The sequence below is a fragment of the Corvus hawaiiensis genome, chromosome 2, assembly GCF_020740725.1.
Source record: "Corvus hawaiiensis isolate bCorHaw1 chromosome 2, bCorHaw1.pri.cur, whole genome shotgun sequence".
Taxonomy (NCBI): domain Eukaryota; kingdom Metazoa; phylum Chordata; class Aves; order Passeriformes; family Corvidae; genus Corvus; species Corvus hawaiiensis.
The window spans coordinates 96,613,220-96,639,036 of record NC_063214.1 but is presented as its reverse complement, the minus strand read 5'-3'; the positions used below and the strand labels follow the sequence as shown (position 1 = coordinate 96,639,036).

General features: G+C 40.6%; 2 protein-coding genes across 8 annotated transcripts in view; both read left to right on the top strand.

The window, feature by feature from the left end:
- The window catches only part of TMCO3 (transmembrane and coiled-coil domains 3), a 33,986-nt gene extending 31,013 nt beyond the window's left edge, over nucleotides 1–2,973 (top strand). For both annotated transcript variants that reach the window (XM_048327441.1, XM_048327451.1), the window contains one exon: nucleotides 1,056–2,973. In XM_048327441.1, the coding sequence (XP_048183398.1) occupies nucleotides 1,056–1,169 (114 nt within the window). In that variant the 3' untranslated portion in view covers nucleotides 1,170–2,973. The remainder of the gene's footprint in view (nucleotides 1–1,055) is intronic.
- A 4,880-nt stretch (nucleotides 2,974–7,853) lies between these two features.
- TFDP1 (transcription factor Dp-1) overlaps nucleotides 7,854–25,817 on the top strand; it is a 41,009-nt gene continuing 23,045 nt past the window's right edge. Inside the window, exons 1-3 of one of the 6 annotated variants that reach the window (XM_048327401.1) lie at nucleotides 7,854–7,948; nucleotides 9,355–9,436; nucleotides 22,212–22,278. In XM_048327401.1, coding sequence (XP_048183358.1) covers nucleotides 9,425–9,436; nucleotides 22,212–22,278 — 79 coding nt within the window. In that variant the 5' untranslated portion in view covers nucleotides 7,854–7,948; nucleotides 9,355–9,424. Of the gene's footprint in view, nucleotides 7,949–8,444; nucleotides 8,563–9,130; nucleotides 9,207–9,327; nucleotides 9,437–22,211; nucleotides 22,279–25,817 lie in introns of those variants that run through there. The other 5 variants (XM_048327400.1, XM_048327415.1, XM_048327384.1 and 2 more) reach the window with 5 other exon arrangements.

Genomic DNA, 25,817 nt, shown 5'->3' with positions numbered 1-25,817 from the left:
TGTTACTTTTTTTTTTTTGAAGATGAAGTCTGATTTACGAAATTAAGTAAATTATGGCTATAGAGATACAACAACTGACCTCACTTTCTAGTACTAGCTGCTTTGTCCTCTGTGCTTCTGCTCACAAAACATACTCTCCTAGTGCTCCAAGGTTTTCATTATATGAGCAAGTGGACTGCATAGTGTTGGAACCAATTCCAAATAAAGCACGTGTAAAAAACTTACACAATGTTTACTTGTAGGTAAAGGTGATTCACTTTCACGTTCACTCTTTCATATAATTAAGAGTTACAAATATTGCATGTTTGCATAGAGTTTCAAGATATCTCTGTGGGATCACAGAGCCAGTTTAGGGGCCCACCCACTGAGCTTGGAGGCTTTTAGGCTTTCATTTTTTTCTATTCTCACATGATTATCTACTGTGTAGGTTTGTATAGCTGTGAAATTTCCTGAACTCATTCTTTTTCTTAAGACCTCAAAACTACTTCCTGCCACTCCTAAGACTGATTTAGACTATGTAGTTAGGATCTTTTTTTTCCAGAAGATGTACAGTATGACTTAAAGGGATTTTTGTTTGCTTTTTTCTGTTGATAAGTGAACTAGCAGTGAACTTTGCCATTCTATCACTAAACCACAATAGTTTAGAGTGGTGGTGGGAGTTTTTTTTATTTGTTTGATTGGTTGGGGGTCTGTTTGGTTTGTGTGTTTGGGGTTTTTTGTTTAGTTTTTTAAATAAAGTGATAATTGGCCTTTGACATTTTAACAAATACTGAATTTTCAAAATTGGTCACTTAACTATACATACAAACAATTGTTTTTCTATAAGTTCATAATGATGTTTTTGCAATTGTATCTTCACACCAGGTAAACAGGTAATTAGATGATTTGAGCATGCACTTGTTTGCTTTTGTAGCAATATGCAAAGTTGCTTAGGAAGACAGGTGAAGTCTTTTGAAAATATTGTCTAGAAGAGTCTAATCTCACCAAACTTCTGGTCGCTTCTTTGTACAACCTCGCAGCCAAGAGAAGTAATGGCTTTTATTTGCCTTTTGCAGGTCTATCTTCTTATTCTAAGTGTGACTACTCTAAGCCTTTTACTTGCTCCTGCCCTGTGGAGAGCTGCAATTATGAAATGTGTTCCAAGACCTGAAAGACGCTCAAGTACTTGATCAAGTTTTGCACAAATAGAACAATATGTCCTCTTGGAAGGAAAACATCTTCATTGCTCATTGATTTTTATGCACTCAGAAAACGAGACCTGTTGAGTAGTCAGTCCTCTTAACAAGCACTTGGTTATAAGCCTTATACTGCTTATACTTAAAGCAAAACAAAATTCAATACTGAAGGTAATTGCATCATTTGAATTGCACACCTTTTACAAAATTTACTTTAACTCTGACAGATTGGAATCTGCTAGAATATTTTTTTCTGATCCAGTCTGTTATTCAGAGCATAAATTATTTTTTTAAAATATAGCGTCATGCAAACTATGTTGATTATTTTTTTGCCTGAATGTGCCTTTTAATTTTCATCCTGTTAATGATGGTTCATCACCAGATTTTGTTCAAAAAGGGAAAAAAAAAAAATATATATATATATTATGGTGCCTATGGTATCTTCTTTCACTAAATGACTTGAGTCATTTTCACATTTCGGATTTTAATATAGCAGTATAAAATTAATTACAAAACAAATTTCTCGTGGTGAATAAAAGAGTGGTCTTCTACACAAAGAAGAGGTTTAACTGTTTAACATCAGTTCCAAGCAGTTAATTACATATTCCAAATCATGCAGCCAGTACTGCATGATATTTTATTCCAAATTTCAGCATATAATATATTTTCTTATAGTGGTATATTTTGTGTTAGCTCTTGTATTTATTTACATATTTGACAAAAAATTGACAGTAAAAAGGGCGTAACTTATGTTTGAAGACTGACAGTTGTTACCTGTTCTTGTTGCTAACTGCTGCTACAGTAATGGTTTACGGGGTGTTTTCTTTTTTTTTAAATCAAAAAGAAATTTAATAAAACTGGGAAGTGTAATTTCAACTAGATGTGAAAAATAGCACTTCTGTAACTTTGGAGGTTGGGTCTTAGTTGACACTATTCTAGATTTGAAATTATTTTAAGTAAATTAACTTGCAGAAAACTAGAAACAACAGACTGGATGTGTATTTGCTGCTCTATGACCCTTTAAGTTACATTTACATTTAATAAATTGTTAGTCTATTTAAAGTACCATGATATTTTAGAAAACAATGTTTTGAATGTGATCTTAAATGTGTTTTTTCTTTAAAACATTGTATGTAGTGAGATAGGTCTTGTAAAAGCCCATTCTTTAAGTGTCATAGAGTAAGCTTACTCATAGGCTATAGTCTACTCTGTGACAAAGCAATTAAGAATCATCTTGAGGTTTATCTGCTAAAACAAATACTATTTAAGATCCATTAACTCTTCAGATCGGTATTGCAGTGTTACCTGAAATAACATTGATAACCGCAAAATGGTTAGAAAAAATGCATGTTATGAGGTTTAAATGCCAATTAAAATGAAAATTGTCCTCCAAGTAGCTAAACAAAGTTTTGGATGGATTTTTGTGCTCTATACCTCTTTCCCCCATAGCAGCCTCAGTTTCTTCTGTGTTTTCTCTGACATCTGCTGGGCTTGTCCAAATGAAGCTTGGATTGATCTGGAGCGTGTATGTGCTGGTGGGACAGGGTAGAGATCATCATGTTTGAGTTCTTCCTCACTGGATTTGGGGCTTTCCCTCTAGGCACTAATGCTTCATAAAGCTTGGAGGAATGTATGGCAATTCCATCTCCCCTCAAATGGTTTCAAAAGTTGTTGCAAAACAGACATATGCAGAGCAAAAAGCTGCCCTATAAATGAATTTTTTTTTTTTACAAAATGAATCCATAACAGAAAAGAAACTCAAAACTTGTTGTCAAATAAATAAAAATTTGTTGGTGAATTTCAGTATTTTTATTCAAAATAGAGGAGCAGTTCAAGTTTTATGGGTCCATTTAACAATCTATTATCTCAGTCCTTTTACTCTTTTCCAGGTGCCTCACTTAAATATTTTGTTTCTTAACTGTTTTAAGGAGAGAAATCTTACTCTACCTGCTAACCTAGCTCATAGTTTCTGCATGAAATACAGACATCTCTCATGAGTGCTTCCTTTTGGCTTTGAAAGATGCTTATTTCACATGTAGTTTGCCACCTGTTTCAGGGGGTAAAAAAGGTATGACAGATCATGGTAGAGACTTCTGTATGGTTTCCATTATGTCACTTAGTTAGCCCTTGAAGCAATTATACAATGTATTACGCCTGTGATGAGTAAAACTTTTATCTAAATAAACTGCTGTGGGTAGTTGTAGTTCTCTAGAGAACTCCAGTTAGGAAGGAGACTAGGAAATGCTGTTGGCTTGTGTCTCATAAAAGAAAAAAAATGTTTTCCTGATTATCTTTTTGAAGATTTGGGTGAAAAGCTCTTTTGGTACCATGTTCAAAAAAAAGGAAAGTGAGCATCTAGATACCTTACTGGTTGCCTCACCTCTCTCAGTTCTCTTCCAAATAAACTTGTATCATGGTTTAGGAATGGTATTCCCCAATTCAGTGCTCTCACCAAAACCATGCTGTCAGTTGTTTCCCCTCTGCCCCCAGTTGGAAGCACAAAAGGGAAAGATTGTGGGTTGAGATAAGCACCATTTACTGGAAACAGCAATGAGATAAGAAAATAAATGGTAACAACAACAATATTAATAACAAAAGTGTACAAAGAAGCCCCCCCAGACAATAACAGTTCCCCACCCCGCCACACAGGAAGGGGCCGCCTTTCTTCCTGGAAGTAAGAGAGGGAGCCCCTTTTTCCTGCCTCTGGCAATGACGTAAGATGGTATAGAATAATGAGGTAGACATACCCACACCAGGTTCCACCCCCTCACGGCTACTGTGAAAAAAGCTCTATCCTGGCCAGAAGCAGGACAGCTTGGCTAGGCTTTAGGAGAACTCGGGAAAGAGAAATAGCCTCATGTGACTACCAGTGTTCTGTGCCTCTTTGTTGACATAGACTTGGATTGCCTGGTTCAATATTAGATGTAAGTGCAAAATAGTAACCTTATTGGACATATGGTAAGTTTGTTTACAATCAGATATTTGAGATTGCTGCATAGAAATCTTGAGGTATATTGAGATACCGTAAATGTTTCCTGAAATGCAAATAATGGCTCCATGCATAATTCCATGTCCAAATGAGGTAGTCTCATGATATGATCTTAGGATAGAAACAACAGACCTTATTCCTGAATGATCACTCATTCCTGTATGGAAAATGGGGAGAATATTGCATAACCAGCCCACTTAGATATAATTGCAGCTTTTTGGAAACCTTATGCTTGTACTGTGGAACATTCTCTTTCTGTGTCAAGCAGATAAAATTAAAGCAGAGTTCCAGAAGTCCTGAAAGGAAAATCCACTGATTTGTTGAAGGTTTCTTGAAGAACGAAAGGTCTTTTCTGGAAATTCTTGTTCCAGCTTGTTGGACAGAGGTTCTATCTCATTCATTAACTAATGATCAGCATCATTTGAGTACAGAGAAGCTGATACAGAGCAGAAACCTGATTAAGTGATGAGAGGATATTCCTGTGGCCAAGCTGAGCTTAAGGGGAGTGAAAAGGAAGGTCTGCTCTGTGCTTTACTTGCAACTCATTCAGCTAACCTATTTTGGGGTTGAGATTCATTTTTTCAGAGGGGGGTTGGTTGTTTAATTTTATATGTGGATTTAACTGTGTTTGTTTTGCATGGCTTTCTGAAAATTTGAGTTCTTGCATGTTACCCCTTAATTGATCCCTGTGGTCATTCTGTAAAGATAAAGGAACCAAAGTAGTTTAAAAGCTGGTAGTGTGGGCTGTGCTTATCTTTTGTGAGCCGTTTCCCTGGCCCTGGGGTCAGATGAGTATATATGGACCCACAACCACCCTACTTGTGGCTTATCCCATATAGAGCAGGTGGCTTCAGTTTGTCAGTAGGAAGGTATTTGTGGGAGCTGTGAGGTGGTTTCCTGGAACTCTGACTGATGTAGGTCTAGGATGGCTCAAGAATGTGGTGATGGTGGACTAAGTCCATGGGACTACATAGCCTTTTAAAAGCTGTAAGAATATGTACTTCCTATAATTCTCAAATATGAGGAAAAGCATCCTCACAATGCCTTGTACTTCACTTGTTCTGTGATTGGACATCCTCAGCTTTGCAGGCAGAGAGATGTGGGGGTGCCTTGTATGACAGAATAGTGCTGTACGGTGGTGCGTGATGGAGGGGGTGAGAATCTAGTGTGGTCTTGCCTGTTGGAACGAACCCAAGAACAGTCAAACCACAAAAGCACTCCTGGGGTTTGTATAGGGAAGGAATCCATAGTTCTGCTCTGTAACCAGTCCTGGCAGTGTTCCAGTATGTGGGCAGTGCCAAAGGTGGAGGAAACGGGATCCCTGAATGACGAGAGACAAGCCACACTAACAGCGTTACTATTTTGTGGGAAATGCAATAGCTTGTAAGGAGCAGCAAAGTATCAGACATCCACTCTTGATGACCTGACAACAAGGGAGCCAACACAGTGAAGGGAGAAGGAAGAACAGTGAGACAGTGAGATGTCCTAAGGGCTCAGAGATGTGTAGCCCACTCAGCCCCTAGATGCAGAAGGGAAAGGCATGCCTTTACCAACTTCTCTCAGTAGCCCAGGAGATTTGCTCCTTGGGTTCTCCCACAGTCTCTGTTGAGTAATTACCACTGCTGGGTTGAACTCACTGACCCTTAAGGACAGTGGGACTAGAAAAGCCTCCTGCTTGCTGGAGACAACAAACTGGACAAAGGTGTGACAAGAGTGACTTAGGGATAACTGATCCTGCCTTGTGGGAAAAAAACCTAGATCAGGGAGTTGTAAAATTTTCAAATTTATAATACCAAGCAGTATTTTTTATTTCCTAAAATAGAGTAGAAATTTGAGAATTGGAAGGTGGTACCTCCCGACGAGGCCAGATGCTGACAAGGTGGTCAGCTGGCATGAGGTCTTTAATTAACTCATGAGCTTGCACATGTCACAGTGGTCACATTGTTCAGATTGCATGGCTCCCAGTTCATGTGCATGTCCTCTGGCATCTGTTGTAGCTTTCTGCCTATAGACTAGATGACCTCTTGAGACAATTTCCTCACGTCTGTCATGCAGTCCTGCCGCAGTGATGCTGTTTAAAGTTATCATCTGTTCTGCTTTTCGAGCACCCTTAAAAGGAGGAGGCAGTCCCCAGAAAACAGTTGTGAAGTGGAATAGACTTGCACCACTACAAACAGAAACGAAATCCTAAAGCTCCAAAATACCTGAAAACGGTGTGCTCAGAGATTAGGCAAGTGTGAAAAGTTTTTTCACTGGTACAAATACTTCAAATTAGTTGTGAACAGCCCTCGGCTGGAGGGGAAAAGAACCACCACCCACGAGTGGGCGTGTTTGGGCAGTTAGTATGTATCAAAATTCTAGCAAACTAGGACACTCCTTCTTGTTTGTGCTTGTCCAGTTGACTCGCAAGGCTTTTTTCCTACAAGAATTAATGTAAAACAAAAGAGGGGGGGGTGGGTGGGTAGGGACGTGAGATACATAGATAGTTTGAACCCTCAGGCACAGTATATACGACCTGGAGGGTGGAGAGCAGCACTATCAACTGGAGATGTCTTTCAGGAAGCACTTTTTCCTGCAACTGGCTTATGGTGCTTCATGGGTTTTGTGTGTGAAAGTTTTTGCTGCTTTCTGAAAAGTTACAAAGTTAGAAACACTTTTTTATTATCACCTTCTTTCTTCGATGTCCACTGCCGTCAAGCTTAATCAAGAGGAATGAAGAAATAGGATAATAACCCTAGAGCAGCAAGTGGGGGGTTATTGTTAATTAAAAGCTCCGAAGACTGCTATTTATCACGAAAATGAACGTAGTGTTTAATTATAATTGTAAAGCACAACTATTCAATATCTCAAAAAAGAAAAAGTAAGGTGTAAAAGTAAATGCTAATCTTGTCGACTCGTGAAATCCATCTTCTCCAGCATTCTCTCTGCTGGATTTGTCTGCTGCCGCAATGGAGTGGCTCTGCTGGTCGTGTGTTCTATTCCCAACTAGTCTTCTTCCCCAGGAAGCAGCATGATTTTAGCGAAAGAACGAGCCTTTTACTTCCTGCTCCCCTCTTCACTGCGTTATGAGCAACCTTGTGCCATGCAGGCTTGGTCTTGCGTGCAGAAGTGTGCATAGCTTCCTCCCCATCAAACAGCCTTGCATCCACTCCTACGAGCAACGCAGCTCTTGAGCTTTCCTTACTTCCCTGCAGTTTCCACCATTACGGCCCTGCCTTTGTAGCCCCTCAGCAACGCTGCAGGTTTTTTGGTTTTTTTTCTTGCCAAAACTTACAGGACAATGATGTAATTACATCGCACAACCCTCGCTAACGTGCTCTGTTCCTGCAGTCGTCATTACACGCAGAGGCTGCACAGCCCCGAGGTACTTTAGTTTTGGACGCAAGGTTGAGAGCTGCAACCGCCCAAAGGAAAACTTTCCCTTGGATTACCACAAAATCCCTAATTTTAGCAACGATCGCTGCAAGCGAAACTTTGCTCGAGTAACGGCCGGACAAAACGCGATGAGGAAGCACCGGCAGCAGGATGTTGTGGCAACGAAACCGCACGGCCGAGTCCCGCTCCGCGCCAGCAGCGCGGCCGCACCCGCGGGCACCGCTCGGCACCGCGGGGCGGGCGGGGAGTCGGAAGAAGGCGCGAAAATCCCGCGCATGCTCCATCCGCGGCTCCCTCCGCGCCTTGGAGCGGCGGGCGGGCGGGTTGGCTTGGCCGCTCCGCGTGTGCCCGTGCGAGGCGCGCCGCGCCCGTGACGTCAGCGCGCAGCGTCAGGGGGACGCACAAAAGTGTAAGTTTCAATTTTTTTTTTAATTTTATTAAGAAAAAAAAAAAAGACAGGGGAAGAGTGGCGGGGTCGCGCGCCCAGGGTCCGTGGGAGGGGGGAGGTCGCTGCGCTCGCTCGTCCCCGCTCATTTCCCGCATCGCCCCCCATTCCCGCGGGCAGCCCCTCGGCGGCAGCGGCGCTGGGCAGGTGTGCGGGGCCGCGGCGTGCGGGGGCGGCCGGCCGGGAGCCCGGCGGGCTGGCGGTCGGCGGGGGCAGAGGCGCGCTGGGAAGTGACAGCCCGCCGGGGGAGACCCTCTTCCCCCTGCACCCCCTCCCCCGGAGCGCGGGGGGGGAAGGCGGTCCCTGCCGGTGCCCTCTCCTCCCTCCTTGCTTCCCTCCCCTGTTCCCGGGCTGCCGCTGTCGGTGTCCCGCCGCCTCCCCCCGCCCCTGCCCCCTCCCGCCAGGCCCGCGCAGCCGCCGCACATGTGCAGTCGGGCGCCTCCGCAGCGGCAGCAGCAGAAGCGGCGGCAGCAGCGCGGCGGCGGCGGGCGGGGGGTGCTCCCGCTCCTCGCTCCGGGTCCCTGTCTCGGGGCGGCGGCGGGGGATGGAGCCGGTTCTCTCTGCCTTCGGCCGCTCAGGTGCGGGCAGCCCGCGCCCGAGGATGGGAGCACCGGGGGGGTGCGTGGGACGGCGGCGGGGGGCGCCGCCGGCGGCGGGTCGGGCGCGATGAGGATGGGGACGGCGCGGACCCGCACTCCGCCCGCCGCCCCTTCCCCCCGCGGCCGCCGGTGGTGCCGCCGGGCGCGTCCCCCCTTGCCCGCGCCCCCGCCGCCGAGGCGATTAGCGCGGCCCCTCGCTGCCGGGGGGAGGCGGCGCGGGGCTCAGGGCTCTGCCCGGGCGGTGAGGCCCCGGCTGGGGGGCGCGGACGGGCGCGGGGTGCCCGCGGCGCGGGGGCGGCCGCCGGTCTGTGCCGCCCGGTGTGGCCGCGGCCCGTCCGCCTGCGAGGAGGAGGAGAAAAGCGGGGCTGGAAGGCCCCGGGGGGAGCTGCCCCTGGGGCCTACTTGTGCCTGCTGCTGGAAATGGGGGTGGGGAGGAGGAGGCCGTGATCGCTGCCCGCGGCCAGCGCTCGGTGTTGGAAGGGGCGCAGCTGGACAGGGACCGGCCTCGCGTGGGATCGGGCACGGGCTGGGGGAAGGGCTCTGCCAGGGCACAGCTCACTCACCCCCGCCGTCGGGAAAGGAGTGCCCCCCACACGTGAGCGTGGGGCTCAAGGGACGAAAAGGTGGTGATGGGAAACTTTTCCCTTTTAAAAACGTGTTTTTTTCAAAAAGAAACCTAAATTGTATTTGGTAGTAGCCAGTAATTTCAATTGTAAAAACTTTCCCTTCTTTCATTTTTTATAGCTGGTGCTGTCTTTGCTTGCTTTCCAGAAAATAGCATTGTCCCTGTGTCCTGCAGCCATCAAGATTTTACGACGACTGGTTTTTAGTCTTTGGTAACATGGCAAAAGATGTAAGTATATTTGTAGCACATAAAATGTGGAAGCATAGAATGTTAACAAAAGCAAATGGGGTCATGCTTTATAATAGCTGGCATTAATGAATATGTGGAACTTTATCTATACTGTGCATCAAGCCTAGGCTGTTTTCCTGTAGACAGCATAACCCAGCTTCAGATCTGCCGCCATTTTTTTAGAGTGATTAATGTTGAGAATTCCCTATGCTAGTAACAGCACTTGGGCTGTTGTCATTATGTGCATTCATATTGAACACTGAAACAGCTTGGGTTTGGATTGGATTGGAAAAAACCCAGCAAGTGTTGTTCAGATGGTGGGGCTGTCGTTGACTACTGTTGTCAACTAACGTTGCCTTTCTTGAGTTCAAGAAGGCATCAGACATTGGAGGGAAGGTGGGTCATTCTCCATATGTGTACGTTGTTTGTCTACCAAAAGATGCTCGTTAGTGTCTGTAAAAACAGGGTCTGGGAACTTTCATCATAGATTTCCATTACTGCTGGCATTAAGGTTTGTGGCTTTGATTCTGTGACCTGCCTCATGGAGCACGTTTGCTCTGTACCCCTTCCCGTACTTAGAAAAAAAAATTTCAATTTATTCTGCCTTTAAGATGTCAGTCATTCTTAATACCCAATATAATTGGACTTCCATGTTTTGTTATTGAAAATAAGACACTATACTTGTCTGTATTCAAGCTAGAATATATTTCACTTTCAAAAAAAACCCAAAAACCCCAAAAAACAACAGCATGCAAGCTAAGGAAAAGTGATACAACTCACTGGTTAAACAGCAGGTTGCAGTCTAATGTGGACTGTTGCAGTTTCAAATAGCGAGAACTGCCATGAAAGAGTGATTGGTTTAAAAACTTAATCTTGTAGGGAATTTTAGTAGTTCAACTGAAAAACATCTTAATGTCTGGAGAAGCAGCCAGACATACGTAGTCACTCAAAGCTTGCCTGGAAGAGATAAGGGTGGCCAAGTACATTACAGATAGCAGAGTTCAGGGAATGATAGGCCATATAAGCGGGAAGAAAACGAAAGTGAAGTGTTAAACTAGGAGATGAAATTGAAACAGTTTAAAGGAATTGAGATACCAAAGTACATTTGTTTAATACTAGCTTTTGGGAAAGAGATCAACTAAGTGAAGAGTTGCTAGCACCTGAAAATACAGATAAATGTCATACTAGATCTAAGTGAGAATAAGACATTTAAGAACAAACCTTATTTTTGACAGCTCTAGATTCTAGGAAAGAGAGTAGTTAAGGAAGAAAGGAAGGAATAACCTACCACATAGTTAACTTAAGAACTGGAAGAAGGTGCTACAGATAGGAAAAGAAATTGCTTTCAGTATCCTTATTAAAGAAGTAATAAACCAAATTTGGAAAAATGAAAATCTAGGTCAGGTTGTAGGTAAAATTTTAAGTATACTTTAGCACTGGAACAGGGTAGCTAGAAAGGGTTTGAAATCTTAACTGAATATTGTCTAACCTGTTCTTAAAAACATCTACATATATTTCAAACCTGCCTCAGGGAAGAAATATGAACTGCTTACCTTTCTGCAGACTATACCACCATTACATGAGATCTAAAATGTGTAGTGAATGCTGGGAAATTGTAAATTTCCAGGTCTGAATATGGGCCCTATGAGTTGTGGTTTAATGGCATAACATAGACATGCTAATTGGTGTAACACTTCTTTTAATTTTCAGAAGGGAAGAGATTTATTTCCATATTTTTGTTCGAAGTCCAAGTTGTTTTTCAAACAGAATAATGGAATTAAGCATGATATGGACAGTATCACTAAATTTCTGGGCACTGAGTCTCTGAAAACCTGTGTTGCTGTAAATTTAAACATTCTGATGTGAAAATATTGCTGTGATAAAGGGCTTGTGGTTCTGCCATGTCACCTATCAAGTGCTGTAATTGTCTGTGAGATCTAGTGGTGAAGAAGATGGCATAGTTGATGATTGCTCCTTCTCCTTCCTTCCCTTTTTCTCAGCAGAGCTGAGATGGCTAAACTGTGGGAAGGGCCACGCTGCTACAGTCCTAAGTCTGGGCTTCCTTCAGGTGGCATTTCCATGGCCGGGCATGTTTGGAGTGCTGCAGTCTGGGAGGGCAGGCGTGATGTGCATCGCACTGCTGTCCTGTGATGCTGCGGCCAGCGTGCCGTGGTGACAGTGGAGCAGGGAGCCCTGCAGAAGGGGAAGGTGTGGAGACAGTGCACCACAACAGAACATGCTCCTACTTTGTGCTTCTTCCTGCCTGCTGCAGGAGAGCACTTTTCCTTTTATTGCTCCCTTCCAGTTCTTCTGATGCTTCTTCATAAAAACTATAATTGGATAAGACCTGCTAGAAAAGTCGAATACTTATAAGATTATGCAGACTGAGACGTTACTGGATAATTGAAGAAATGGGGGAGTGTGATGGAGAGTACTGGCAAACCCAGTGAAATATTTTTGTAAAGTAATAAAGAATTACAAAAGTACTCGTCAGGTAAGCTAGCAAAATAATGTTTATGAACTATTTGACCCAAGTCTAAATTCTGTGAAATGTTACTTTTTTCAAGTATGCCTCTAATGTTTTTCACAGTGTACAATCTAGAGAAAATAAGCAGTAAAGCATTGATTTTAAAATTCATTTTAATTTATATTTTGGGGTTTTATGCAAAATACTTTGATTTCCTTGGCAGTAGTCGGAAAGCTGCGAGGTGGGAGGAAAGATACATTCATATGTAGCACCTTAATTAAGAGCCTGCAGGTGGAGTTTAAATGCATAATCACAATGTTATAGCTGGATAACTTGAAAAACAGTAATGTAGAAAGAAATAATAGCTTGTGAAGGTTAAAGTATCCGTGGCTATACCAATTTATGTTTTGGGTAGGGGATCTGAAATGCAGTAAAGATAAAGGGTGAAAAATAGGAGCACTCATTTTCCAGTGTGATCTAGTAATAGCAAAAGCACAGTCATTTTTTAGTTTATGAGCGCCATGCGAAGCTGAGAAGCAATTCTAACAGAATCAGGCAGATGTGGTATATATCACGTGCAATTCAGGACATCTTCGTTCCTAGAAAGACTTTACTTTTTGTGCAATTTAAAGAAACAATGAAAAACCACATGTGGAGAGAACACCAACTGCTGTATCTCAAGGACTTGTGTACCTTGGAAGTGGAATCATTGCATTGCTTCTCAGGGTCTGGATGACAAGTTGAGGTCAGTAATTTTTGGTACAGTTCTACACCTACATTTGCACTCTGTGGGAAATTTCTTGGTCATTGCATATGGGCAGTCTCCAGAAACTTCATCTTAGTGGGAATTCCTCTTTCTGGTTAATCAGTGTCGCTCTGAGTTTGCTTCGTCTACTGTGAGCTCTTCCACTGCTTACAAATGTGGCATGTTCCAGGCAGGAGCTGGGGGAGCCAAATGTACAGCTGAGGTCCTCAGTCTGCTTGTGCTGCTTATTGGATTCGTGGGAGTAATAGTGTGGGGGGAAGGCAGTTCCCTGTGTGCAAGTAGTCACCCATCCACCCTTGGCATGCGTAAAACTAGGTAGGATGCAGCATTGAATGAAGTAGCAGGAATTACTGTAGCAAGAAAGAAAATTTGATAGATTACTTTTTTTTTCAGCTCTCAGCATGAGACTGAGCACTGCTTGCTGGCCACTTTTATATTCAGTTGTATGTTGAGAATTATCTGTAAATTAAGACGAAAAATACTTTTTTTAGTAGCATTGGCTAATGTACCTTCCACTACTAAATTATCAGCTTCTGTAGCGTGGCTGAAGATCCAACTTCTGGTGACCATGTTTCCCTCGTCAGTTACTTCTGTCACTGGTGAACTGTTCAGGCCTCTCAAGCAGCCATAAGGAAAGCAAAGCTTGTGGATCTTTTCTCCAAGACTCAGTGTTGCATAGGAGAGAAGAAGCAGGAGCAAGGGGGTTTATTTTCTGCCAAATTTCTGTACTCTTGAAGCAACCACTTGCAGGAACTGGGTCTGTTACTGAGGGTAGTACCTAATGCATGGTGTTACAGCGAATATTGAAGAGAAAGGGGCTAGCCAAAAGGAATGGGTACGATTCCTTCTGATCTCAAAAATTACACCTATCAGACTATATGAGTCACGTAAATGAAATATTTTTATCTAGGCCTGTTGTTTATGGTTGTTTCTGTTGTTCAGCATTAGTGGATGGACCCCTTCAAGTAATTTAAAAAGTAGATTGTGCATAGAGAACTTAAAGTTGAAAAATAACTTCAAAAACTTTTTAAAAATGACACACCACTGTTAGCTTTCAGAATTTCTCGCAGACTAAAATACCTTTCATGAGAGTTGTTCTTGAGTTACTGTTTTATAGGTTACTGACAGTGGTGTTGGCTTTGGAACTGCTTGTTCTAAAATGAGGTTTTTAAATTTATTTTTAAAAATTATGTTCTACTGTCATCTTTTGCTTGAATTATTTTATGAGGGATTTTTCTCTTGATCCCTAGTTTGCATAAAAATTATTGTATCTCTTTAGTTTTTTGTGGTACTTTCATGAATCATACTGAGTAGTAAGATGTGGCACATACATCCGACTTTGTGAAGGAAGCCCCATGAACGTGTGGAAATATGAGGACACACCATGTGAGAAATTGTGCCTGTAAAAAGTTCATCACCTGATCTAACATTACTATTTAAGAGAAGTACAGATGCAGGAATTAATGCTGGTGGTTTATTTTAGTTGAGTATTCAGAATACATTCAGGTATGTAGCTTAATCCAGTGGATTTATTTCACAGTATTAGTACATATTTTGCTCAAAGAATATATTTCAAAAAACCCACAGCAAACTGATTTCTTCATACAGCTTTACTGGATAGGTTAATAGGGCTGCTTTTTTTGTGGAAAGTAAAAATCTTTTGTATTACTGATTTTTGCCAGAGCACCACAGAAGTTGTACTTCTACATCAGTCTTGAGCAACTCTAAAAAAGTTAAGTTTAGGATGGATTAAAAACAAGAACCCAATGGAAGTAGGAAAAATACTTAATATGGACCATTTTTACATGATGCACTTTGAATCCCTAGAAAGTATTGAAAAGTCTTCAAAACGTTTTTCAGACTCTTCTTAAAATATCAGCATGCATTTCGCCTTTTATGTTTATTTTTGGTTATGTACTGGGAATTTCAGTGAGGTGGACTAGAAAAGTTAAGTCTTTGAGGAATCTCAAAGAGGAGTTTTAGTTCAGTGGCTTCTCAGTAGCTTGATCTCCTTCTGTTTGCCTTTAGTGAGTTCTAACGCGTCCAGAAGTTTGCAAGCTAACGATCAAATAATATTATGAAATTAGGTTATCTAGAAAGGCATCTCTGTTTGGGATTTTGAATGTTTCTGATTTTTCTAATAGGCTTTTTCAACGAAGGCAGAAGGAAAGTGATCTTCAAGCTCTCTTTTATATGTTCCAAGTATGCAGTCAGAGCTCTGTATTTTTCTTATGTTGGTTTGTATTATAAAGTCAGGAGATAGCAACTCAGAAGTTGCCTGTCACCTTGCCAATTTATTTGTATAAATAAAGCATTTTTTTGTAGCCTTTTAATGTTAAACTTTATTAATTGTATGTGCCAGTTAACAGTAGTGTTTTTATATAGGTATATTGTAGTATTTTACTGAATTACTGCACTGTGATAACAACAGGCTCCACAAAAATGCAGATTTTAGAAGTTAAGTTATGCTAAGGATCAATTGTTTTAGTGTTTGTATTTGATTGCCTGGGTATCTCTTAATGGAGATTTATTATGGCTAATTAGAAGTGGGAAGAAGAATGGATCAATCTTTGCTAAATGTTATCTGTATTGAAATGGTTCTCAGGTAGCAGGCAACTTGATTTTAAAGATGGACAGTGGTCCATATTCCCCAAAAATGCTTCTGGCTACTTGTCTTGTGTTACATTACATTTGCTAAGGGTTCCAGTACTGCATTATTGGTTACACAGACTTGCTTGAAAGCTACGCTGTGGGCCACTCTAGCTTTGTAATACACTGATAAGGAGGTTGGTAAGAATGAAGCAGAGCCCCTTTTAGAAGGGGTCCTGTGTAACACTACTTGTTGGTTTCGGCTGTGGTTCAGATGCTGGTGAACAAGCTGCTCTGAAGTCTGGGTTTGGCTAGAAAAACAAGTCTCTTACAGTCAAACCTAGAACAGGTTCAGGAGGTAGTTGTGGAAGTGGCTGCTGCTGGTACCTCTGCATACGGGTATTTAGTCCAGAAGGACTCAAATTATGATTTTATTTTCTGATTAATTTATGCAGTAAAAGTGGAAAACCAATGCTTTGGTGTCATACTCGCTGCTAGGAGTCTCGTATTCAATTCTGCTTCGTTCTTACAGCTTCACATTTAGTTTTGAGCGTGTCAACTTTAAGTTTTACAAGGATTGTATCACTTGAGCAATTGAATTACTGCAAGAAGCAACACCATGGAATGACTTTTAACTCGAGGTGGTTTTGATCTGTTGACTGCTTAGACAGGACCACCATTTGACTTGTCTTCAAAGTGAGTTCTTAATTTAATTTTTGCTGAATTCTGGATGTGTTGCTCTTGTCAGAAAGAACAGCCAAGAAGCTAATGGTCTTGACATACTCTGCAATAAAGGAGATCTTGGGTGTTATTTTGTGTATTACTCAGTGTCCAACTTACCTGCAGTATCAGCAGAGCCTGTATTCACACAAAGATCGACAGTGCTTAACTGAGCTTCTCACCTTATTTAGCTTTTTGGTTTCACAATTCTGTGGTATCCAGACCTTTAGTGCTTTGACTATGCCTTGCTAGTTAAGGTGCTAAAAATTCAAATATACTCTTTGGAAAGCTCATTTCTATGGTGTAGCTCATTGCTGAGTGTTTGAGAGGCACATTAATCTTGAAGATACTGCCATGAACTGAGGATGTGATATGATTATCTCTGTTTCAGAAAAAGGTTTCTGAAACACGGTAAAATAACACATCTGAGAATTTTGAGGGATCAGACTCTTGTAGCCCAACTTCAAAAGTTTTTGTTATTTATACAGTAAAGCATAGTTCTCACTGGCTTCAATTTCAAAATGAAATCCAAATGTTTTAAATTTAAAAACTTTCCCCCCTTTTCTACAATATTCCTCTACTTAATACCTTGATTGCCTTCTAAATTTTGCAAAAAATGAAATGGATGTCCCATAAGAATAATCTTTTGCATTTGTATAATAATTCATTCCCAGAGCATGTTTGCTCTGGTCCCTGCATGAGGTGAGAAACCAATAGGAGAAGTAGTTCAATATCATCTTCTTATAAATGACATTTACATATGGATAGGGGTGAAAGAAGAATAAAGGTTGTTTAAGCAGTCTTAAAATAAGGTTGTTTGTTTCTGATTATAAGCTTTATTCCAGTTCTGCTTTGTAACTGCTAATTTTCTGTTGCTTCCTGATATTGAAATAAGACAAACAAAAAAAAGAACCTTGCATTGTCAGTAAAGTGGCCCATAGTAAAATTGCATGGCATGGGGCCTTTAGGCAGGTTGCCTTTAAAATGACTGGGGATCATCATGGATCGAGTTAGGCACAGTTTTGCACAAGATGGGTGGTTGTTTGCTGGTACACTTTGCAAATGCCTGTAGACAGCAGAGGCACCGTCCTGGTCATAGAACTGTGGAATTGTTGTGGTTAGAGAAGACCTCCAAGATCATGAAGTCCAACCATCAACCCAACACCACCAAATGTCTCTGACAAGCTCTGGGTGGAAATGCTTTCCTTTCCCAATATCTCCATTTTCTGATTCTGTTGTCGCTACTTCTTTCCTAGTTTATTTTGAACTTCTCTGTCTGAGTCCCAGCTTATTTCCCCTTTCAGTTGTAGTTTAGGTTGTATTCGTTTTCCCACTTCCCATGTTCATCCCTTCTCACAGGATTTGATCTCATTGTTCCATTAAAGCTTTCTTAGGTTCTCATCAGTTGTATTGCCTGTACTTTTTCAGTGACTCGCAGTTCCTCTACCTCAACTCCTAATTCTTCCATCTGATTTTCTAGCTCATTTTTTGTGTCTTTCCCAGACAGTCCCAAAATTGTCTCTTTTTCAGACCATCCCATTCTGGCTCCCATTCTTTAACCATTCTTGTATCTTTGGCACCTGTACCTCTTGTCAAACCCAGTCCTGTGCCTCTGTGCTCTGTGGGCTTAATCTGCTGTTGACAGCTGAAAATTTCTGTTCTGAGGAATAACCTTGTAGCAGGTACCTCTGTTTCCATGTGTCTCTACCCTTTTTGCTCTTCTTTCAGTTCTTTTTCAGTTACTGTTCTTAAAATGGGCTCATTACTGAGAAGCAAGGTAGAAGAGGAATTTCTGTGGCACAAAACCACCCTTCCCAATATTTAGTTAAAGTAGTGTGGGACAACGTGCCTCAGATTAAATCCGAAATACATAGCACATGTACTCGTTCAGTCTTGTTTTTGTCAGATAAACTTCTTGTTTTATAGGTTCCTTGTCCTTTAGTCCAAATTCACCTTGCGTATTTTCCTGTTTAGTTTAAAGGTTTAGTGAATAATTTGATGCCAATTTTTATTAACAAATTGAATTGCAATGCTGGAAAGCTATGGAAGAACTTATATTTTTGTTGTAAGGATGTTGATTTTCTAATGCATAACTACAGAGACTGCAAGGAGTAGCTTGTTAGTAAGATACTAAATTATTCTCTCACAGTCCCTAGAGACTTTTTTTTTAATAACTGAAATTCTCTGCATCTTTAGAAAATTGTGTTTTAGATTAACTTCAGTCCCAGCAAAAAGATACTTCCCAGTTTACTGATTTTCTGGCTGAGGGCACTTGTAGTGCTTTTCAGTTTTCATTTGTAAACAAAACAAAAATAGACTTCGCAGTCCTTAGGACTGCCGATGATCTCATAGCAGGCCAAAGCTAACTTTAGTTGATTTTTTATATGTTTAGCCCTTCAGTTAATTTCTTTTCCTTAGGAGCTCTGAACAATGAGCTGAGACCAAACCTTGGTGATGGTTGGGATCTCCACTCCACCACAGCTTCTGCAGTTCAAATTACCAGATCTACTAATTTATCCAGTGGGCTTTACCCTCCTTTCTGGTGATCTGTGGGAAGATACTAAGTTACTACAGTTTAGATGCTGTGTTGGATGTCAAAAGCTATCTTTTAAAATCATTGTTGGCTTTGTTGTAGTGTGTTAAGGAGAAAGGCTGTATCTGTATCTGTTGCTTGTTTAGGATTATAGGGGTTTCTTCATGTAGCCATAGAGAAGTAGACGTTGCCAACATGTGTCTTCGAAGAGGAAAGCTTCACTGAATTGTGGAGTTGCACACACTTAATAAACTTTCCAAATCAGATACTAAGAGCATTATTATTTCAAGCAGCCCAAAGATCACCACCAAAGGAGGTAATGCAACCTGAGATTGAGAATCGTGAGAAGATAAAAAAATGTGGAATACAAAAAGAATACAAAGGAAAATAGTAAAAATCCAAATACCTTGTTACAAGTAGCTTGATAAGGCCTAAAAACTAAGTCTATTTTCTCATCAGAAAATAGAAAATCCTTGACGTTTAACCCTTCCTGACAGAAGGTTACCTTTCCATTGGGCTTTCCACCTTTTCCTGGGTGGGTTTTTTTTTTTTTTGTGTGTGTGTGGGTTTTGTTTTTGGTAGTATTTTGGGTTTTTTTTCTTTTTTGTTTTTTGAGGTTTTTTTGGGTGCGTTGTGAACCTGTGGCTATAATATACCGAATGGGAGCTATAGTCACATTTTCCTCTATTTTCTTTCTTTCTTTTGGGCACTATGCTCCATAGGTCCCAGAGGAGTAATCCTGATGTTTCCTCCAAAATAACCTGGCTTGAAAAATAGTGAGAATGTCCTTGAAATGCAGACTGAGAGATGTTTTGTCTACTGTTTCCATTTCAGAACGAAGAGACCAGAATTCTGTATGGGATGGAAGTTTTGCTTTTCAGTTTTCTTTCACCAAAACTTGTCTCTTCAACCAGTGATAAGTCTTGCTAACCTTAGAATTAAAAGTGTGTCTGGAAGTGTGAAGAGCATACTGGGCCTGGAATAGCAGAATTTTCACTAGAAATCAGTTTTCACTACGAATAATAGCAGCTGGTGATGCTGTTTTGCTGTGGGATACACAGTATTTTTTCCAAATACCTTACTTGGAGTCTTTCTGGGCATATGCTTACAAATGAGTTGAATGTGCCATTTTAACTGCTAGAGGTGAACCTTTAGTAAGACACTGGTAGAAGGATGGTGGAACTATAACTTCTATACTGTTCATTAGTATTGTGGTCCCTGAGGGGATTTTTCTTGTTATTCAGTGATTGCTCTTCTCTGGTTTTTCACAAATTGTTTTCTTTTACTGATTAAATGCGGTGTTTTCCCCAGATGTTCTCCAGTTTTTCAGTGACTTGTGTCATTTCAGTCACACAAAAGCATGGTATAGGGCACGTAGCATTAACCTGAGCCTTTGTAATGCTAGATCAAATTATGGGTTTTGGAGTTGCATGTTGTTTTGGGTAATATTTTTTCACTATATGCTTTAATTATGCAAAAGAAAACTTGAAGTTTGTGAGACCATTTGATACTATGATGTTGGTTGGCTGAGTACTTCAAATGAATAGAGAAGATTATGCTGGAGACATTCTAATTGAAAAAAAAAACCCAGAAAGTTGAAGGGACCAATAAGTAATTGATTACTGAACTGCTTAGTTTTCCAATTACTGAAATAGTGATTTGCATTAGTATTTGAATTTGCTGAATATCACAGCTTAAATATTTGGGTTTGGAATATCACTGTAACTGACATGCACTTGGTGCAGGTTTGCTTTTGCATATTAAACCAATGAAGGGATTTAATAATTCAAAATTATTAAATTCATGTGCTTAAAGGAAAGACATTACAGATTAAAATAGCCATTTTCTTGGTGATTTTCTGATCAAAACCACAATAAATTAAATGCTTTTCCAGTCTCATTTATAATCTTTTTTTACTCTAATGTAAAAGAGAATTTACAGGTGTCCTGAATATAAGCCTCTTTCTGCTGTGGAATGCAAACTTAAGTACTGCATTTAAAGAAATGATGACAATGAGGCTGCACTTCCTGCCTGGTTTAACACTTCTGTTGTGAAATTTAGGTAGAATTGGAGTATAAGGTAACATTTACCCAAAAATTCTTCTTCATGTTTTCCACAGGGTTCCAGTGTTCTGGAATGTCATGTTGCTGTAGTGTAACTCTAATAACATCTTTGTACACAATACTGGTGTCATATGGATGAGTATACCTTTTTCTTTGGAAGTGTCTGATGTAGTCTGTTGCCTTTCTGAATTAGGTAGTTAAGTGTGATAAAGAGTTGGGTTTATAAAGAATTCTGGTGCCTTGGAATAGGGTGGTAAAACTGTTGTTTAACTGAGTGGATCTTTGAAATCCCTACTGTGGGCAAGAAGGCCAACAGGCAGTGTTCTGAAATAACTGAAAAGTTGTTGCAGCCTCCCTAAAACTATGCTATTGTGTTACTTTTTAGGGGGGGGGGGGAATGGAGGCCAGAACTGCCACAGGCTCTTCATTCTATCCAGCACTTCTGCTGTCTACTCACGTTTTCTTTATGTGACCAGGTCCTCATTGCTGCCATGCCATTACAGGCCACTGCTCTTTGTGCCTCTCTTAGCAAAATTTGTCTTTTGCAGAATTCCAGCTTGTCCCCAGTGCTCTATCATCTTCTCTCCCCCCTCTGTCCTTGTTCACTGAGGAGAGAAAGTTTCCTGTTTCTTAAAGTTCCCTGTCTTTCGTAAGAAATCCTTGGTCTGATACACCTGGATAATAATGGCTCCACAGCATCATCTAGTGGCTTTCTTGTTTTCCCCAACTACTGGCAGATGGCAAGTAGGGCTCTTCAGGTAGACTTCTAAGGGAGAAGCTTTGCTGCTGACTGACAGCAAAGCACTTGATTCTTGCTCAGGGTTGTTGGCAGCCTGCACGTACCTGCTATGTGCAAAATACAGCCTGAGGACTTCTCAGCCTCTGGAATACCACAGGCTACGCTGTGGTTAGGTACAGATGTTGGCTTTCTTACTGTTGTTTCTAAATGGAAACAGTGTGTCCTGTGTTTATTAATTTTCTTTTTTCAGAACTGTTTTGTCTGCAGATACAAAGAAATCACTGCATCCTGTTCTCTATTCAAAAATTAATAGTATTTTGAAAAGTAACCACTACTGTGAGCTTTCTTGAAGGATGGTGATGACTTTATAAACCCGTGTGTCACCCTATAGCTTTTTTCTCTTAAGTGGTTTGTATTCTGATCTTTAAAAAAATAATAATTGAAAAGCTAAAGATATTTCTTATTAATGATTTTTTTCCTGATTAAAATGGCCAAAGGCGCTCTCCACCCTCTGTACTGTTTTTGCTATAATGTTTTTACCTTATGTATTAGGTAGGTAGTATCTACAGAGAGAAAGGCATAGTTGCAAGTATCGGTGGTTCAGATTAGAAGGGTGTTCAGCTGTCTGTTAAAACAGTGCATACACACTGTAAGAGCTTAGGACACAAATAGCGAAGTAGGTGTAAACTGGTTTTCTGCTTGCTTTTTAAGAATATGGTGTTTATAAAATCTAGACCTTAAAATTTGACAAGTACTGTACCCCAAACAGTACATAGTGGCATTTTTGTAACAAAATGAGAGTAGTAGCAGTAGAGGCTTCTGGTAAGATACCTTTCATCTTTAATAATAAAAGGCTATCTGTGTTTGTAAATTTAATAAAAGTTGCTTTCTTTAACAGGCTGGACTAATTGAAACCAATGGAGAGCTTAAGGTGTTTATAGACCAAAACCTAAGTCCTGGAAAAGGTAAGAACACAATTCATAGTAAGACTCTCCATTTCTTGATTTTTAGTTGTTATGCATATTACTGGCTTTAAACTGCTTTCTTAGCATACTTTTTGTAAAGTTTTTCTTAAGTTATATGATCATTAAGCAAACTGTAGGTTTGCTGTGGTTTATAATTGTCTTAAAACTACAGGTGCAGTTAAGTGGTGGTTTGTCATCCCGTATGTGATCTCCTCAGTGTAGCTTGTGTTTAAGTATAAAGACCAGGATGTTCTGAAACATCTTTGGGGCACTGTGTTTCAGCAAATGGAAAAAAAATGCAGGAGGGTAGAAGTTTAAAATGGGTTATGACAGTTTTTATGATAAGCTTGCAGCAGAGTGGATGCACTATCTCAAAATACATTGTGAACAGCACTGTTTTGGACTTGCAGATAATGCCTGTGCATGTATGATAATGTAATGTCATTAAGCAATTTAATAAAACACAGGATGTAAATTTGAACTTGAATTTGATACGTGAGCTCAAAAACTGGGAGTACCTAAACATTTGGGGAGTTAGGAGCTGAACTTTCACAATTAGCATAGCTGAGGGAAAAAACAGAAGCAACACTGAGTTCCAGCCACCTGCAGTTCTGGACAGCTATGCCATGTAAGCTCTTCTGTAAACTGATTATGCTACATTTGAAGACTGCATTTTGTATATTCTTATGGGAGGGCTGTTTCCATAGTGAGATGGTAAAAGTCCTCTCTAATTCCAGTAAAGTATATTCTTGTCAGTTTATGCATTCTGCTGGTGACAATTGTTTCTCAGGTTAATAATTTCCTCCAGTATGTTTCCATACTTTTCATAAATAACAGTTGGGTGTCTTAACAGTCTTTACCAGTTTGACAGGTCAACTAGCCAGTGTTCCCTAGATTGCTCATCAGATGAGCTCTTTGTCCTCCGTGTTTTCCTTACTGTCATTCTTTGAGCCTGTTCGATTGCTTTCATCAACTTTCTCGAATACAAGCGACTAGAACAGTATGTGTGGACTCACAAGTGAAGTGTCAGTTGTTTCTGTATAGAGAGATCAGTAATTTTTCTATGCAACATCATGTTTGGTTCATAGGCATCTGACAAGGTATTTTGGCAAAATGGCCATTTTCATTTGTTGTTCCTTCCAAATAATGACAGTCTGCTTTATTCTTGTGTGTGACAGATGGTGTCCTTTGATAGGCTGTATGAAGGAGGGCAAAGTGTATATTAGGACAATCATTTACTCACTGTCTATAAACCTTACTTTTGACTAATCTACTGACTTTAAGCATTGTTGGAATACTCTAGTACTCTCAGATGAACCTGTAGTCCAGTTCAGGTGAACTCGTTTAGTATTACTGCTCTAGTATTTTATATACCATTTCAGGAAACCCATTTAATTTCTGTCAGCACCACTAGGTACAGCAAGTATCTTACTGGCATCTCACAGGACTCTGTCTTGGACGCTTCCTTGTCTAAAATATACATTGCTTTATGAATGGGGGGGGTATGCAACTAATCTGTCCTGTTCTTCATTTTGTGGAGAGGGCACTAAGGGTTGAGTAAAGACATGTATTAACTGGTGCAGGTGTTTATCTGTAAGCACAGTCACAAACCCCGGAGCTGAAGTGTGCAAGTAGGTACCTGGTCCTTAACAGCTGTACCATATGTGCTAACCCTGTGGGCAGTAAAACTGATGGGTTTTGGGGCAGAGACTTTAGGAGGGTACATTTTGCACCCACATAGGCATCTGTGTCTAGACCCTGTTACAGTCAGTGGAGAGCTAGTCAAAACAGTGCAGCAAGAATTGGAGATATGACTCTTCCATTATTACATAGCTCTTTAAGTAGAAGTGGTCAAATTGGAGGGCATTTTATTGCTTACAGAATTTTGTAAATAAATTCAAGTTATTAAATAGTTTATTATAGGCCTGCAGCTTGTCCAGTTTGAGAGTCGAGCTCTACTCTCAATGTATAACACAGCAAACTGGACTATCCTCAGTCAATTTCTGCATTTCATTGCTTTTAGGGGAGTTCTTTGAAGTTAATAGACAGCAACTAATTCTTAATATTGAGAAGAAACAACTATTTCTCTTGGCTTGATCAGTTTATGTTTTGTCTCTAGCTTGTCTGTGTTTTATGTGCAGGCTCTGTAGTCAATCAGAGCTTAAAGCTGCAAATATTTTGTCACTAAAGTGCTCAGGTATGTATCAGAATTTATTCACTACAGTAGCACTTTTTTTCGTTCGCCACTTTTTATAATTTTTAGGGGTATTTGTCCAGTCTTTAAATGTTGACACTGACAACTATACACAAAAGTACTATGCTGTCTCTAAAAGTAGCTGTCTGCATTGCATGCCATTATATCAACAAAGTGCTGTCCTCTGCTATGTTTTTAAATCTGTGCAAAATTTCTCTTAATTTCACAATGGAGAGGATTCAGTCCAGAGCAATCATGGAGTAAGTTTTCCATAGGGTAGCAGAAGTGTATCTGGTATACTTTTTAGGATCAGTTGAAGGTGGTTAGGGAAAAAATCTTCATGTTCTTTTCTGGTGGTCATCATTAAAAGGTTTTTTTTGGTGGGTTTGTTTGTTTGTTTGGGATTTTTGTTTTGTTTTGTTTTTTCTCCACCTTCCCCTTTGAATCTGTATTTCTTAAAACAAAAGAGTCTTTTCTGAAAGTTGCAAGTCAATCACAAGAAAGAGATTGAGAGTACATTGCATGATTGATATTGGTTATGGGATCAAATCTCCCTGCTGTGTTGGATGAGTGGTTTGTTTAACCCAATCTGCTGCCCTTGACAGCAGTAATTGGGCAGGCTCTTGAGGGAGAATGCAGGAGCCTGGCTGCTTTTTTGAAGTTCATTCTTACGCTCCTACAGCACTCCAGGTCCCTGGACTAGTAATACCAGAGGGTGCATTCCATCATAGTTTTGGAAAAGTCCAACTTTAAGACTCAGTGAATTAAGAATGAAAATTTGACAGAGAAATCTGTTACTTGCTTCAGTTTCTACTTGTTGCTAGCCAGATGTGAAAGGAGGAGGAGTTCAGCTGTCAGAGGAATAAAGGTTTTAGGGGGATGGTACAGGACAAAAAATGACTTGTGTGCTGGGTCATAAGGACATGCTTGCAAAAACAGGGTTAAAGAGAAAGAGCGGAAAATTGTAACTGAAATGGTTCCGTAACATCCTTGTCAGCAGTCTATAAGGTATGTGACTAAGTGGTAGGTATATGAGTCAACTATGATAGATAAGCCAAGGTTGACTTTTCTGGCCAAAACAGGTTATGATGCAAAAATTCTCACAGCCTGAACAGTTTTGTTACAATGCTTTCAGAATAGGTTGTGAATGAATTTCTGTAAATTTTTAATCTGCACAGGCAGAAAACATGGTAAATGAATAAATTCTTTTCAGACTTGAGTTTTGGTGGTAGGGTATGTTGCTGTTGTTTCTTAGGTGAATAACGAAGAAGAGACAAAACCATCTTGCTGAACAGTTATGCTGAACAACTTCTTGCTCAAAAAGTCCTAAAGTTTTGGAATCTGA